Raw genomic sequence first — 16,672 nt, forward strand, 5'->3', positions numbered from 1 at the left:
AAAAAAAAAAATTTCACTCACGCAGGATAAATATTTGTACATGTATTATCGGCCCACACAATTTTAGGTTACCTAAACGTATAATACAACAGATGATAATTTTTTATTGGAAAAAAATATCACTCACGTGGAACTGCTCAAGTAACTTCTAACAGATGTGCATCTGTGTAGTTCAAAGACTTGTTCGTTTGTAGAAGGGGCGGAACGGAATGGTGAACGTGTGTAAAATTCTATTGTCCCTAAGGCCGTGCGTTGTAGCACCAACTGTATGTGGGACTATTTTGTGCGGTTATACCGATTGATTGCAAAGCGGCCCCCTCAAGTTGGTCACTCAAAGCTGGGGAGGGAGCTGCCTCCATGGGGGATATATACCGCTTCAATTTTGTACTACCTCATCATGTCATCGTTATGGGGAGACGATAGAGTGTCATTGGGGCACTTATGCACGAAGGAACTAAGATTCCCTCACCCGCTTGGCTAATTTGTCGAAAACCCCTGTTCATTTTTTTTCTTTTCAAATGTTAAGGAAACAAGTTTATTTTGCAAATAAATTGAGGTTGTAAAAAAAACAAATTGCATAGGCAAACATGAACGGTGCAAAGACATACTTGAACCATGTCATATGGGCAGTGATGCAGAAGGGTTATGTGTGGTAGAATAAGTGGGCAGATTAAACTGAAAAAATTGGAAGCAGATAAGCAGGAACCGTGCAAAGGATGCGTATAAAATGCTAGCGCGAGTAGGGCAAAAAAAAAGTGATTGCTCCTAATTGGATTACTTAAAAAATGGGGAAAGCTTCTTCCCTTTGTATGCACAACAAAGCAAAGCGCAGAGACACATTTTCATCATCAAAAGGGGGGGTATTCCTCGAATTAATTTTTCCTTTTCTCTTCACACAGATGCTACTCCCTGTAGAGCGTATTGTACAGCTCTTTCTTCAGGCGTAGCAACTGCTTTAGGATGGCTTCGTTTGTTATTTTCCCGGATGAGTTGTCCGAGTCTGAGGAGCTTCCTTCTTCGTCTTCCAATTCGGCTTCTCTAGCTAGCTTGCTTAGAAGGGATTTACTTCTATTGTCTTTTATTTTATTTTGCAATTGTACCATTTTGTTGCAGCAGAGAATTGCACTGTTTATTTTGGTGTGTTCGTGATCACTGATTCGGTTGACCATTTCGAGTTCGTGCAGATTCTCGAAAATGAGGCCAATTTTTTTGAGTGAACTTTTCCAGCGCGCTATTTCGTCGTCCGTGATGAAGCAGATGCAGGTGCCTACAGGGGGGGGCGGTGGAAAGGCATAAAAAGTGGAATGCTTACAGGAATGCATGTTTAAATAAACGCTACGATAATTAGTAAGTTGTTACATAAATGCAGTTATGAGGCTGTTTTTTTTTTTTTTTTTCGGGGGGATGACTTTTTACCTGTCTTGAAATTTCTAGCCGTGCGGCCAGATCGATGTACAAAGGTGATATCCGAAACGGGACAGCTGAGCTGAATTATCACGTCACATTTGTCCAAGTCGATTCCTCTGCTTAGTACATCCGTGCAAAACATAACAGAATGGTTGGTCGATTGGGAAAATTTTGAAATATTTTGCATGCGCTCTTTGAGGGATTGTTTGGAGTGTATCGAAAAAATGTTTATCCGTTCCTTTAGGGACATGTCACAACGGTATTTCTTCGGCACGGATGACTCTAACCCTTGGTCGAAGAATAAAAATCTAAATATGCTATTTAGCTCTTTGGTTTCCTTGATGGTGTTTACAAAGATTACTATTTTTTTTACCTCCCCATGTGCAGCATTGTCACTGTTACGGTTTAACTGATTGGTGTTTTCTGGATAATGGTCCACTGAATTGGTTAGAAAGTACATCTTGAGAAGGTAAAAAAGTTTGTGTAGTATTTTTTTCTTTTCACATTTGACCACGTTCAGGGAGAGACCATCGGGGAGGATGCTGCCTCCCTCACCCCGGGACGGGTCATCTACCAAGTGATCATCGGCCAAATTGATGATGCAGGATTTTTCTTTCCTTATGGTAACGTAATTTAACAATTTGGCTAGATTTTCATTTTGCAAATGGACTGACAACCCTAAAGTAGCGGAAAGGAGAAAAGTTTGAATAAATTTTTTCTTCTCCCCCACGGATTTGTACAAATGTTTGGCAATAAAATTGATGTCCTTCATGAAAGACGTTTCTATCATCTTGTCAATTTCGTCACATGCAAAATATCTGACGTGGTTCATTTTATCCAAATAGTTTATCTTATCATTTTGGAGTAAAAAGTATTTCAATCTTCCTGGGGTGCAAACTAAGATTTCTGGTTTGTTCGATAAAATTCTTTTCTGTTTATTAAGGTTTAATCCTCCAATTATTGTTGCGACGTAAATGTGGGTATACTTATTTATGTAGCTGAAGTGACTTAAAATTTGAATGGCTAGTTCTCTTGTTGGGACTAGGATGATGCACCTAAGTTTGGAAACGCAGCTTCCCTTTTTTTCGTATTCCCTTAATTTATTTTTTACTATATTATTTAATATGGGTATGCAAAAGGTTAGCGTTTTTCCCGTTCCCGTTTTGGACACTACGATTATATCGTGCTTAAAATTTATGGAGTGTTCTAACGTCTGCTTTTGTATTTCTGTTGGTTTCCAAAATTTGGCGTCATGTAATGATTTCATTATGCTATACAGGAGGTTGAGTTTTCCATTCAGGTTCCACCTGACGTAGTGCACCTTGTACTTTACTTGGTCCGTGCGTTTGAAGTTCTCCTCATTTTGGATCACTTTTTCTATGTCGAATTTTTCCCTTTTGCAGCACTCCCCCTTTGTACGGGACGCGACTGCGTTAGTAGAGCATGCGGCGTCGTTGATGGAAACACCCTCCTGATTACATTCCGTGGGGCCAGTTTTTGGTTTTTTCTTTTTTCTCCCTCTTTTTTTCTTCCTCCTTTTGAACCCCTTATGGGTGTCCTCCCGTTGGCTGTCAATTTCTTCGAGGGTGCGTTCACTACCAGGGGTGCTCTTATTGGGGTCCCCTTCCTCAGTTGACTCTTTCATAACTTCTTTAGAGTCCTCCTCCTTCGAATTGGTCTGGTCTACATTTTCGCGTTTTCTCTTTTTGCTCCTTTTACTAGGAGATAGCTTCCTCCCATTTTTGTTTCCATTAATTTTTTTTCTTTTTATTCTTTTTTCGTTAATGCCACTCGTTTCACCTCCCTGGGGTGAAGCTTCCAGATCGTCTTCGGTTAGAACCTTTACGCTCCCCGCATCGGCGACTTCGATGGACACGAGTCCTTTTTTGCGCAGCCTGAAAAGGGGTCACACAAATTATAAATGATGAATTTGGGGAGAAGAAAGGGGGGTCCATTTTGCAATGTCCTAGCAGTGCAGTGTTATTTTTTTTCTCATCACAATTGTGGAAAAAAAAAAAAAAAAAAAAATTATCATAAAATTTGCGATATATATGGACTGGTCCATTAGCAGAACTTAAACAGTGCGGGGAGACACAAATTCCCCAGTTTGCTACTGTTGATGTATTCAGATTGATAGGGACCCTTTCACAAAAGGCCACTGTAGTTGCCTTACTCTTTGAGGAGGGGAGTCTTCACAGCAAGGGGCTTAAAAATCATTTTGCTCTGTGGTCTATTTTGTCCTATTTCGTGCATACGTGTACTTTTGCATGAGCATGTACATATACATGAATGGAAGCACCCCCCTGATGTCTCGCCTTTTCCTATATAAATTGCGTTACATCTGGGGGGTAAAAAAACCTTTGCGTGAAAATTGCGAAGCACTGGACGGGATAATAACGTAAAAATACAAAGGAAATGGGGAAAAACGTGCAGCCGAAGTTGCCACAGGTATGTATCCAAACATGTAACAACTTTTCGAGCACTGGGAAAATAAACAGCGCAGGATGTTACAAAAACGGAAGAAAATTAAAGAGCAAATGGTGAAAGAAACGATCAAACGACGTCAAAAAAAAAAAAAAAAAAAAAATACCAAAACCGTAATTCTCGGGGCGGGAAAAGAAAGCGTAAAATCTGCAAACATATTAACGCTGTAATTTTATGCGTACAAATTATGAACTGCGAAATTTAAACCGTCATAGGGGATGTTGCCCATTTTCATGTAATCTCATTCATTGGGTAAAACGCCACGTTCCACGTGTCGACTCCACGGGCACTGGTCGCGGAGTTACGGTTATGCATTCCCCCGAACGGAGCACCGGCAATTATTTTTTTTTTTCTCTTGAATATTGCTACATTGATGTTTCTCTCCCATTTGGGGAAAACAGAAAAAAAGTGAATCACAATAAGGCAAACAATGTCGGATGAGAGGCAGTTACCTTATTTTTACCACCTTAAGAAAAAAAAAAAAAAAAAAAAGATCGACTTATATTTCTTTTTAAGTGTAGCAGCCACTAAAGTAGGTACATTTGAAGCACTAGCACAAGTGAAGTATACACTGTTGCACGTTCTAACTTGCCGAGTAAGCACTTGCCTACTGCGAATGAATGCATAACCACGCACATGCGGGGAGAAACGCATCTGTATTGTATGCCTATACATTATGCGTAGTACATACTCCTCGAAGGAACCTACGCAGTGCTCCGAAATATTATCTCTAAACTTAGAACCCTGAACACTTTGAGAAGATGCCCCTTTTTTTATGTCTCCTAAAGTTCGCTCACTCGTCCAAGTTCACCTAAGAAATCTGTGTCATTCGGTTTCCCCCGTTCAAATTATACAAGAGAGAGGAAAAGGAAAACCTTGTGGTGCAACAAAAATGAGCATAAGCGTTTACAAGAACAAAATATTCAACACCAAGGATGTGGTCGATGTATGCATACACCAGAGGCACCTGAAGCTGGAGCCGTCCAGCTTTAAGGATTCCGTTTATAAATTGAACGAGCATAAAATAAGTGTAGACCATTTAGAAAAGAGAGATGGATCGTTCATCAGTCGGGAGGACGTAAATGTAGGGGGGGAAGAAGGTCCAAAAGAAAGAGGGCAGACCGGGCAAGGAAAATCCCTCACTTATCACATGGACGAATTGAAATGCTTGTACTTTTTTTTTCTCATAAATATGCTAAGATTTAAAAACAGTTTGGATTTAAATTTGATAAGGAGCGTTTGCTCCTCGATCAACAGCACTACGGAGTGTACTTGCGGGGTGGAGGGGTCATGTTCCTCATCAATTACTTCGCCGGCCAGTGCAATATTACCAGGGGGACGCCCCCACAGTGAAGTACTAAAACAGTTCTTCATTTCGAATTTGAAAAAATGTGCCAAATTGGAATACAACCTGAACGACTTCAACACGTGTATAAGTGTTGTGTTAGAAAACTGTAGCATAGTTTTTTTAAATGCCTACAAAACGGTGTTCCTGTGCAAGTACCTGACCTGTTGCCTGTGCAACGTTCTGGAGTTATTTCAAATAAACTGTGACGTCCTATTTAAGAACGCCTTTAACAATAACGTGAATAATAGTAACATACAGTCAATAAATGAGCTGATAAGTAAGATCAAATGGATGACACACGATTCTAAGGTGGAGAAGAATAAGGAGTTGTCCAAAAAATTCGGTGCAAACTTGTTGTTATTCGTTTATACGCAAAGTAAATTAAGGGACGACGGTGAATACTTTATGTACCTAATAAATCAAAATTTTAAAAACAGCATAGATAGCTATAGAAGTGAATACACCGATCAGATGAATTCTTTAAATAGCTATATCACCATGTTGAGCAAAAATATGAATGACACGCTTACGGTGCATATTAAGAATGTGCTTGACATTACAGCGAAAGTGGTGCCATTATTTGTTGGGAAGATGAACGAATTTGTTAAGGCGAATGAAGAAATTGTGCAGGAGCACGCAGATTTGAAGAAGCCCCTGTCGAACGGATTTATACTGCTAGATGAGTCCGCAGCAGAGGGAAGCACCTCATCAGGTTCAATTCTGTCCCAGCTGTATGAAGAGAAATATTTAAAGAGCATCGAGGAGAGGTTCCACCAGATGGAGTTCCCGAACGAGTTGCAAAAGTTTAGCGAAATGAACAGCATATTTTGCGAGCTACTAATTCTTCTGACGGATATTATTATTCAGACGAACATTATGTACGACATAAAGGCGTATAACAAAGCGCTAGCACAAGTGTTGAAAAATAAGAAAGTGTCTGGTGGAGTACACCATATAGGGGTGGGGTGTATTGAGTTTAAGAATTTTCTCTACTCCGTGATGGCAGAAGGGGGAGGTTCCCAATTGGGCACGTCCAAACCAACAGAGGGGGAAGTAAACCAAATGATACCTATGAGTGGAAACAAAATTGTTATAAATAATTCCTTCCCTTCGTTAAGGAGAAAGTTAAATGTGTACAAATTGGATGAACAGATAGAGCAAGTACTAATCCAGAAAAATATAAATTTTAATTTGAAAGTTCCGAAAGGTGCTAAAGACTTTACAGGAGAAGATATGCAATTGAGAAATATTTTTTTCGATTTTGTAAAGAAGAAGTTTTTACTACACGGGGCAGTAGAAATAGATACGCCCATTTTTGAACTGAAGGAAACCCTAACAGATAAATATGGAGAAGACTCCAAATTAATATTCGATTTGAAGGAACAAGGAGGGGAAAACCTATCCCTTAGGTATGATTTAACTGTTCCTTTATATCGCTTTGTTAATACAAATAATTTGAATTGTCTGAAGAGGTTCCATATAGGAAAAGTGTACCGGAGAGATGAACCGAGCATGAACAGAGGCAGGTTTAGAGAATTCTACCAATGCGATTTTGACATCGTAGGGAAGTATGATACAATCCGTACTGACTTTCACATTCTGTTCATATTCTGGGATATTTTAAATAACTTAAAAAAGGTGATTGGTAATTTTAACTGCAAAATAAATCACAGAAAAATTTTAGAATATATGCTTCTCTCCAGTAATATTCACAAAGATAAGGTAAAAACGATTTCCAGCAGTATAGACAAACTGGACAAAATAACGTTTCAGCAATTTAGGGATGAGTTATTAAATGAGAAAGGAATCCCCGTCGAGTCGGTAGATAAAATAGAAACTTACATTTCCAAGACGTTAAGTTTGTCCCCTTTTTTGGTCATCGAATTTTTGAGAAACGATTTAAGTGAATCCCCTTTTGAGGAATCTTACAAAAATGAAGTGTATCAAGTTATAAACCATTTAGAGGAAATTTTTGAGCTGTTAAAATATTTTAATATGCTCAATCAATTTTCCTTTGATTTATCTCTCGCTAGGGGGTTGGATTACTACACGGGGATTATATTCGAATTTGTTCTCCTGTCTGAGACGGGAGTAGGAAGTGTAGCTGCGGGGGGCAGGTATGATTACTTGATAAGGAATAAGCGAAAGGAGTACATCCCATCCGTTGGCGCTTCTGTTGGTATCGAGCGGATCATTGCCATTGCTGAGGGGGTGGTAAAGAAGGGTGGCTTGCTTCTGTCACCAGAGGATGGGGGGGCACTTCTTTCACCTAAGAAGGAGGTAACGGTGGAGGATTCTCCCCTCGGGAAGGTTGCTTCACCGGGAAATATAGCCCCTCAGGGGAATGTCTCTTCCCCCGCCTTACCCCTGAAGGACAACTCCGTAGATGTCCTCATATGTAATATCAAGAAAAACTGCTTTAAAGAGACCATCGAACTGTGTAAGAAGTTGTGGGAAGAGGACATATCCACGGAATTTATATACGTGAAAGACCAGAAGATACAGAAGCAGCTGGTTTACGCCTTGGAGAAGCAGATTCCCCTGGCGGTTATAATTGGCGATGAAATTGAAAGGGGCGTCATCAAACTACGAGAGCTGACACAGGACAAGGAGAAGTCGGCTGGCGAACGGGAAATCAAGCTAGGAGATTGTGTGCAGGAGATAAAAAGTTACTTCAGGGATAACCTGACCTGGAAGCAGAGCGTCACGAAGGCTTTGTTTGGCCGACCGGCATTATAGCGGCGAAAAAAAAAAGAAAATTAAATTAACACGAAAAAATCGTGACCCCAGTCGAATGAGTAAAAAAATGGACGCACTTTTGTCACACATAGTTGTGCAAGAGGGCAAACATGGAAGCCGCTCCACTTCGAATTTACGAAGGCGTTTTCTATAACCTTTTTAGTGCACGTTCTGTGCACATTTTGCACATGTTTAACGCGTTTTTTCTTGCCTTTTTTTTTAAAACCCCGTTTAACCGCGTCCTCATCACGAACCAAAAAAAAACCCTTTATTTTGATAAACGTGCCAACTTATTGGCAAAGCAATTTTTTTCCAAAGGTTTACAACAATTTGAGGGCGTAAATAGGGAAGCAATTTTGCTATACCTTCCGAATGAGAAGCGGAAAAATAGGCCAATTTGTTTGAGTTGTTTTTGCGCGTGCAGTTGTTGGAACAGACAAAGGAGTAAATGTGAAAGTATAGTACACGTGAGGGGGGGCCTTGAATAGATCACTTGCAATTTTACTGTTCGCGTCAACATTGTTCATGCACATGTGCGTATGCAAAAGGGAGGTTTTAAGCGGATGAGCTTATCCTGCAATGAGCTCTCCGTCGTCTGAACGCGCCTACCGGGGGGTCCTCTCCACACGACGTGATGACAAATCAGGGAAGGAAGAAAAGTAGGCATAAATATGGTACACTCTTTTTTCAAACTTGAGAGTTAGCACATTCAGGCGTGACATGGGTAATTTGTAGACCCATAGCGCTGATTCGAAGAGGGGAAACAAAAGAGTTTACACCAAAGTGAACTGTTTTCTCTTCCTTTTTTTCGTTAAGCAAATCCGTCATAACGGAATAATTTTCCACGTCTGCTCCTCTTCCCAATATGGAAGTCGAGTGGGACAAGGAAACTGTTACAAAATTTTACAATTATTTGTGCGGGACGATTAACTACCAACATTGCGTCGAACTAGAAAAGGATCTGAGAATAGAAACCAGAACGGAAAAAAAATTAAACAAACAAAGTTGCAGCTCATGTGGTGACCATCATAGCGACGTAAATATAAGTTGCTTCAAATTTAAAAAAGATGACGATGATATATTGGGAGAAATACTAGACAGTGAAAAGGAACAGGAAAATGTGAAAGCGTCCCTCGCAGAAATAGCACAAAAGGCATTCACCATATATACAAATGTAATTGCCAAGGCTGCTTCCAAAGGGGAAAATAAAGTAACCCCACAAACGGATCATTTTTTAAGAAGTGATATTTTGAGACTAGTTTTTACTAAATATATAACAACAAAGGTGAAGGAAAGAATCACAGAAATAAGTTCCAAGAGCACAAAAAATATTGTCTCCTTGGCGAACCCGCTAAACATAAACGAACATGACTTAAATAAAATAAATACCGACACAATTGCAAATTTGATGCACGATCATGTGGGGATACAGAAAAATTTCCTGGGCAGAGAATACACCAAGTTAATATATGATGAGTTAGTTTTTATCGAGTATAATAACCAGTTTAACGAATTTGGCAGCGAATACAAAAGTGTGAGAACCGATTTTTACTGCTGGACGTATATTACTAGCTTGGACAGACAGAAACAAAGAGGGTTATATAAACTCCTAAAAGAGCTATCATTACTTCCGTATGAGCTAAATAAAAAGGCAAATTTATCCTTACAGATAGGTACCCTATTTCAGTTTTTGTACTTCTCCCCGGATAAATCTTATTTAAAAAAGCATTACCAAGGGGGGTATGGCAAAATGGACAACGGGAAAAAGGTTACGTGTATTTATGTCCCCTTTGTGCATTCAAATGATGACGTAGAAATTAAGCTTTACAAAAATGAGTATAACGAGGGGGGTGATAAGGCACAACCGAACATTAGTGATGCCGCAAGCCTTCCATCCAACGAAATGGGTGGTGCCCCTTTTCGTGTGATAAAACCTGATAGCGATTCGCTCATCTTTTTGCAAACAAGGAATGTCTCTTACGAAATTTCCAAGACGAAGAATAAGTTCTTCACCGTGAACTTTTTCATTTCGGGGCCCGTTTCTACGGACCGGCGCTTATAATTTGACTTACGCCTTCGGGGCGATTAATAAAAAGGAGCATGTCTGGGTACCTTAACACGGGTATATATGTACCATTCTGTTTTTGCCCCGTTTGGGCATGTAAATCTCGCGTGTGTGTACCCGTTTATGTTTTTAAAAGCCATCCGGGGAAAAAAATAGGCCAAATAAAACTATTCCTCAAATGAGATGAATACATGTGTTGGCATTATAACGCGGTGACCCCACAAATATAGACCGCATCCTGTTTGAACGGGACGATTTGTCTTCACCAAATTGCTATTCCCGAACTATCGACCTTGTTTAAGTCTTATCAAAGTGCTCGCTTACGACAGGACATACTCACAACTGACAAATGATGAGATGCTTCAAAAAGATGAAATACAAAAAAAAGATTCTTTACCTTTGCTGAGAATATCTTCATATAGTTACCGTTTGCAAAAAGTGCATTAGTGTAATTTTGTCTCAATTTTTGGGTAGCTGTTATTTCTTCGCAACTTTTTTGTTCTCCCTCAACATGAAAAAAAAATATGACCATCAAAAAAATTGTCATAAAAAAATACACCGTATTGCTCCAGGTGGACAAAAAACCTCATGCTGCTGTACGCGTGAATCCCCACCTACGTGACACGCTCCTTAAATAGTCCTGCGCTTTTTTCTAATTTTTTTCCTCTTATTGACATAAAAGCTCCAATACATTCCAGCGTTTCTTTTTTTAACTCCCATTTTTCCAATAATCTTGTAGTATTGTTTCTTCCTAATATTTTTGAGCCAACTAAAATGTAGTGTTTTCTCTACACCTGCGTTACGTATCGAATTGGTGGAGGGCGCTCCCGTTCCCTTTCCAGAGTCTTCACTGCGATGGGGATTCTGAACTCCGCAATGTCTACCTCTGATGCTGTTCCTTATGCCATGTGTTGGTATAATAAGTTCAGTGCTGTTTCCCAAATGGACGCTTCTTCTATGTCCTATTTCGTAAGTTAATCCTTTTCTATGATAGACGGTGCAGTCCCCGAATAGGAAAAAGGAAATATTATCATCCAACACGTTGCGCACCGCTTCGTCTTTTCCATTTGCTAAATTGTTAAAACTGAACCAATTTTTTGTGCGCACAATTTTGTTTACTAACTGAACAGACGCAAAGGTGGCCTTCTGATAGTTCTTACAGATTTTCCCAATTAAAGGAAGGCAACTTATTTTTTGAAACATCTTCTATGGGTAAAAAGTTCGGAGCAGTTGAGGTGTTCTTTCATTTTCCTTATGAGAGTATTACACGTTCTTTTTAGCTCTCCCCCAGGGATGCATATACGTGGGTTTTTACGTGTGCATGTACGCCAGTATTTACACTCTGCGAAGAAGGATGGGCGAGAGCAAAACTTGTTCTCAGTGAATTCCTTGCAGCTGTCAGGTTTGAGGTTCCCTATTCATAAAAACATGCTTCATAAGATTGCCATTTTAGCAGTGGTTCGCATGTCATGGCTAATTTGAGAAAGGGGGAAGGAGAGGTGTTCCTCACACGGAAGCATGTTCCATATGAACAGCGGGATTTATAGTGACCGCTTGGGTTGCACGCAGGAAGGGCACAACTTATTTGCCTCACAAAAAGTGGAAATAAAGAAAATTGCATAAAACTGTGCGGAAAAAGGTTCGATAGGTTACAAAAAGGGAAGAACAAATTAGTGATGCAAAAAGGGGGTCGAAAAAGAGCTCATTCCGCGTGTACATATGAGAACGTAAGTATATATAGTTCCTTTTAAATGGCGCAATAGCGGGAATGCAGCGTTGGCTGGAAACGGAGCTTCCTCCGCTGTACTGTTTCGAGCAAATAGTTATATTTTTTTTTTATTACAATGTTGTGGGTGTGCCATTAAAATGCACCAACCTGTACACACAGCACACCTGAACAATGAGAAGAGGGAATCCTTTTTTGAAGTGATTCCAAGCCATATGATTATGTCGACATATTGCATTTTTTAAACAGCACCATTAAAGGCACATGCCCCCCATGGACGCAGGTACGGTAGTAATGTGCGTCCCTGGGAGGAAAGACAAAATAATCCCGATGGTAGCGAACCGTATTTACACCCCACTGCAATTACATGGAGGGGAAAATATGACACACTTAAGCGTAAACAAGCGTAGTCGGACAAGCGACGATGCGCAGCATTATAACCTATGTAGGAGAGAATTAGAAATGCGTGTTGAAGACCCAGTGAAAAAAGGAAAAGGATTTTTTTTTTTACCATCCATACTTTTCTGCTCCTTTTGCGCAGAGACACACTTAAAATGATTGGCAAAAGAACATTAAAAAAAATCAGGGGGTAGAGGTATTATGGCCCTGCGAACATTCAGTGGTAAGTACCTAATTTCGCCCCCCTTATTCTGTAAAACGTCCAGTTATAGCTAGTCCCACGCGCATTATGTTTATATATATATGCGGACACATGTTCACACATGCTCAGACCTGTTTCTGCGTCTCGCGTACTAACATTCGAATATTTCCCCCTTCTTAAGCGCACGCTAACTTTTTTCCAAAAAGGAGGTAGAAAACTGTTTTTTTTTTTTTCTGTTTTTCTTTTTTAGCTTCCTCAGGTATAACAAATTTATAGAACTCTTTCCTGTCCATTTTCTTCGAACGCATGTAGGAAGTTTTTTCCCCTTTTCTTGTACACACATGTAGTACCTTCCAACACTTCTCGTGTCCAACTTTTTCCTCTTTATCGAACGGAAAAGAAAAACGACGAATAAGACGTTTAACGATGTGCAAAGTTTTGCGAAATGTTTTGCTCCCATGCGATTATACTATCGTGCTAATTTTTTTTTTTTTTTTTTTTTTTTTTTAAATGTCTATTTAAAGGGAGCGTTCATTTTTTTTTTTTTTTTTTGACAAAATTAAAAATTAAACTTTTTCATTTTTCCATTTAAATATTTCTACAAAATTTTATTTTCCCTTTTTTCTTTTCAAATTTATCATTTTTGCATTTTAATTTTTTTTTCCACACGTTTTTGACAAAAAGGAACATATTAATATTTTTAAAACGATTAACCACGCCTTCCATCGCTTTGCTTCACAATTTCTTCTGCTTCGTCCATTTCGTCCACTTCCTTCTCTTTTAAACACAAAATTAAAGCAATTGCTTGATTAAAAAATTCACTTCATGCTTCACATTCACGTTTAAGATAAAACACATTCAGTCGAACACATCCCTGTCGTCCCTCCCCTTTGGCAAAATTACACATTAAAAAACGATTGGAATAATTTTTAACACAGTGGTAAGTATATAGAGGGCGAAAAGCTTTATTATAAAGCATCCATTTTGTAAACAAACTTTGAAGGGAAAAGCAAAAGAAAATATTTCTATATACTTCACAAAGAAGAAAAACACTTATTTTTATTTTTGCAGGGAAGAAACACACATACTTTCGACAGTCCTTCAAATAACATATTTACCGCAAAATTCTTAACTTTTAAAAATGGTAAGGCATAATGACGAACTGGAGTTTGCTCATATGTATGTAGTACATGCGAACGTTTAGTGATTTGGGCATTTACATAATACACGGGTGGGGGAAAAAAAAAAAAAGGTTTTTTTTCCTTTTTTTACATTCGCATTTTATGGGTATACTTCGCTTTTTCCATTCGTGTTTACATTTGCAATCGTTTTTTTTTTTTTATGCTAAAGAAGAGCTGCGTGGGTGGCACTTCTCGCGTTGCACCAGGAAGAGTTTACATTTTTTGTACCACCCTTTGGCAGTTTACATACACGCCGTTGGGAGCTGCACTTAATAGGGAGTAACCCCATGTAGTGCACTTTTGTTCCCACTTTTGAGCCCAATTTTACGCGCATTCTTGAGTACATATTTTCGTGAGCACATACGAACTTCTGCCTCGTGCAATTTCTACAAAAGGCGATGTGGTGGAAAGTAATACCACATCGTTTGAGCAACCACGGAATCGGTGTTTACCGGGTAAATCATTGACCGGGGCATGCAGGTGATGTATGTTAAGAGATTTACATTGGCATACCACAAGGGGCACATACGCATTAACTGCATATATAAATATGTCACTTATACGAGTTTTACATGTTAACACCACTTCTGCGCATTTCCAAATTTGTTGAATTTTTTGTATGTCGCTTTTTTATTCCAAATATATAAATTCATTCGCGAATACTTTTGTTACATTTTTTTCACAAGAAGCAAAAAATATATATGCATAATTTTTGCTAAACTTTTAATATAATTTTCCTGCGTGCGATAGCCCTATAAGTATATACATATATATAACTATACCTGTACGTAGAATATCTGATTGCTCACAAAATGGTACTAAGCATAATTGAGAGTTTTTCACTTGTTGAAAAAAGAGAGAGTTGACCAAATGTTTGGGGTTTGAGGAGTGCGCCTCACCCCAGTATGATAATGCCCTTTCCGTGCTACATTCGTGTGATATTTATGTGGGTTTTCCGCCTTTCCCCTCCCTTTGTACATGTACCCATTGTAGTGTACATAAAATTGTGTGCGTGATAGTATATACTACATACCCAGAAGAATACAATTTGTGCACGAATCACGAATTGGCTAGCTGAGCAGAAAAAAAAAAAAAAAAAAAAAAAAAAAAATGGCTATCTTCCCATTATGGCCCTGCAATTACTGATGTCTATATATTTTTGCCCCCCTCCTTGCAGGCCACAGTATCCGAGTATAAAAACGCCCCCCAGAAACTACCCGCAGATGTTGCTGAAGAAATAGCAACCACAGCAAAGAAGCTTGTTGAAGCAGGAAAGGGAATTTTAGCTGCCGACGAATCGACCCAAACTATTAAGAAAAGGTTCGATAACATCAATGTAGAAAATACCATCGAGAACAGAGCTGCCTACAGAGACCTACTTTTCGGAACGAAGGGATTAGGCAAATATATATCAGGAGCAATTCTCTTTGAAGAGACCCTATTCCAGAAGAATGAAGCTGGTGTCCCCTTGGTAAATTTATTACACGATGAGGGAATAATTCCAGGAATTAAGGTTGACAAGGGTTTAGTTACAATCCCATGCACTGACGATGAGAAGTCAACCCAAGGATTGGATGGTCTAGCTGAGAGGTGTAAAGAATATTACAAAGCTGGTGCAAGGTTTGCAAAATGGAGAGCTGTATTAGTAATTGATCCAGCAAAGGGAAAGCCAACTGATTTATCCATTCAGGAGACTGCATGGGGATTAGCTAGATATGCATCTATCTGCCAACAGAACAAACTCGTACCAATTGTTGAACCCGAAATTTTGGCTGATGGTTCTCACACTATAGAAGTATGTGCTACTGTAACTCAGAAGGTCTTGGCTTGTGTTTTTAAAGCTTTACATGATCAGGGAGTTTTGATGGAAGGAGCTTTATTGAAGCCCAACATGGTGACCGCAGGATACGACTGTCCTGTGAAAACCAAAACGCAGGACATTGGTTTCCTCACTGTGAGGACTTTAAGTAGGACGGTTCCACCAGCTTTACCAGGAGTTGTATTCTTATCCGGAGGTCAATCAGAAGAAGAAGCATCTGTCAATTTGAATTCCATCAATGCGTTAGGTCCACACCCATGGGCATTGACCTTTTCCTACGGTAGAGCATTACAGGCATCTGTCTTGAATACCTGGAAAGGAAAGAAGGAGAATGTTAAGAAGGCCCAAGAAGTGTTACTAAAGAGAGCAGAAGCGAACTCCTTGGCGACATATGGAAAGTACAAGGGAGGTGCAGGCGGAGCCGATGCAGGTGCATCCCTTTACGAAAAGAAGTACGTCTATTAAGATTTTCTGGCACGAAGAAGAATTAAAAAAAACATTGGCACTTTGGATATAAAACATCTGCAATGTGTGTAAATGTGAACAATATGAGTGACCCCTCTGATGAAGCGCTACAAAACGAAGACTTTACCTTTACGAAGTGTCCTACTAGATAGAGATTCGCATAAACCTGTGCAGATAAGCAGCTATATATCTGCTGCTCGCCGCATAAGATCCTTCCATTTATGCGTACCAGTACCACCTGCACATACACCTCCTGTACGTACTAAACCACTTCATAGCCCGATGTATCTTTATTTCCCCCCAAGCCTATACGTATATATGCATTCCATGTACTATTAGCAAAAATTTACTATTTTTCTGATTAAATTAGTGCTTTGATCGAGTGCCAACAAAGGTGTATATGAGCACGTGAACCCATGTATGTATGCACGTATGTGCATGTGTACGTGTGTTCATGTGTTCCATGGATTATTATTTTTATACCACGTGTCAAACCATGCAGCGAAGACTTTTTAATATTAATTAAAAACGAGTCAACCGAAAAAAAGAAAAAAAAAAAATTGGGGGTACAGAAAAAGCTAGGGGAAAACAAATTCGGGTTATTCTACCTAGATGGTCGTTTCATATATGTGCAAATGAAACATGTAATAGTTGAGCATTACGCTATACTAAAAAAAAAAGCGTGAGGAGGAGTTCACTGGGGTAATGTACAAAGGATGTAAGTGCAAAATTGCGCGTTACAAGTGGCGGTCTATATAAGCCCATTGGGGGTGTTTCCTCATAAGAAGCTTACAAATTTGTTGGCCACCCCGAATTCACCTCTACTAACTGGGTGTA

At 39.3% G+C, this 16,672-nt stretch overlaps 5 protein-coding genes across 5 annotated transcripts; 3 read left to right on the plus strand and 2 right to left on the minus strand.

The window, feature by feature from the left end:
• Positions 1–902: 902 nt before the first annotated feature.
• On the minus strand, positions 903–3,697 carry PCOAH_00046660 (RNA helicase; the record flags this gene model as incomplete). The annotated part of the gene is made up of 3 exons (XM_020061450.1): positions 903–1,267; positions 1,417–3,302; positions 3,581–3,697. 3 exons carry the CDS (start codon positions 3,658–3,660, stop codon positions 903–905), a joined length of 2,331 nt encoding a protein of 776 aa, XP_019916679.1.
• A 1,086-nt stretch (positions 3,698–4,783) lies between these two features.
• Positions 4,784–7,978, plus strand: PCOAH_00046670 (Histidine--tRNA ligase; the record flags this gene model as incomplete). The annotated part of the gene is made up of 1 exon (XM_020061451.1): positions 4,784–7,978. One exon carries the CDS (start codon positions 4,784–4,786, stop codon positions 7,976–7,978), a length of 3,195 nt encoding a protein of 1,064 aa, XP_019916982.1.
• An 865-nt stretch (positions 7,979–8,843) lies between these two features.
• Positions 8,844–10,040, plus strand: PCOAH_00046680 (Uncharacterized protein; the record flags this gene model as incomplete). Its single annotated transcript, XM_020061452.1, has 1 exon — positions 8,844–10,040. The coding sequence occupies one exon, from the start codon at positions 8,844–8,846 to the stop codon at positions 10,038–10,040; it is 1,197 nt and encodes a 398-aa protein (XP_019916851.1).
• A 633-nt stretch (positions 10,041–10,673) lies between these two features.
• Positions 10,674–11,246, minus strand: PCOAH_00046690 (Uncharacterized protein; the record flags this gene model as incomplete). Its single annotated transcript, XM_020061453.1, has 1 exon — positions 10,674–11,246. One exon carries the CDS (start codon positions 11,244–11,246, stop codon positions 10,674–10,676), a length of 573 nt encoding a protein of 190 aa, XP_019916393.1.
• Positions 11,247–14,363: 3,117 nt separating this feature from the next.
• On the plus strand, positions 14,364–15,835 carry PCOAH_00046700 (Fructose-bisphosphate aldolase; the record flags this gene model as incomplete). The annotated part of the gene is made up of 2 exons (XM_020061454.1): positions 14,364–14,366; positions 14,729–15,835. The coding sequence occupies 2 exons, from the start codon at positions 14,364–14,366 to the stop codon at positions 15,833–15,835; spliced, it is 1,110 nt and encodes a 369-aa protein (XP_019917013.1).
• Positions 15,836–16,672: the final 837 nt, after the last annotated feature.

Source organism: Plasmodium coatneyi, chromosome 12, assembly GCF_001680005.1.
Source record: "Plasmodium coatneyi strain Hackeri chromosome 12, complete sequence".
In the NCBI taxonomy this organism is placed as follows: domain Eukaryota; phylum Apicomplexa; class Aconoidasida; order Haemosporida; family Plasmodiidae; genus Plasmodium; species Plasmodium coatneyi.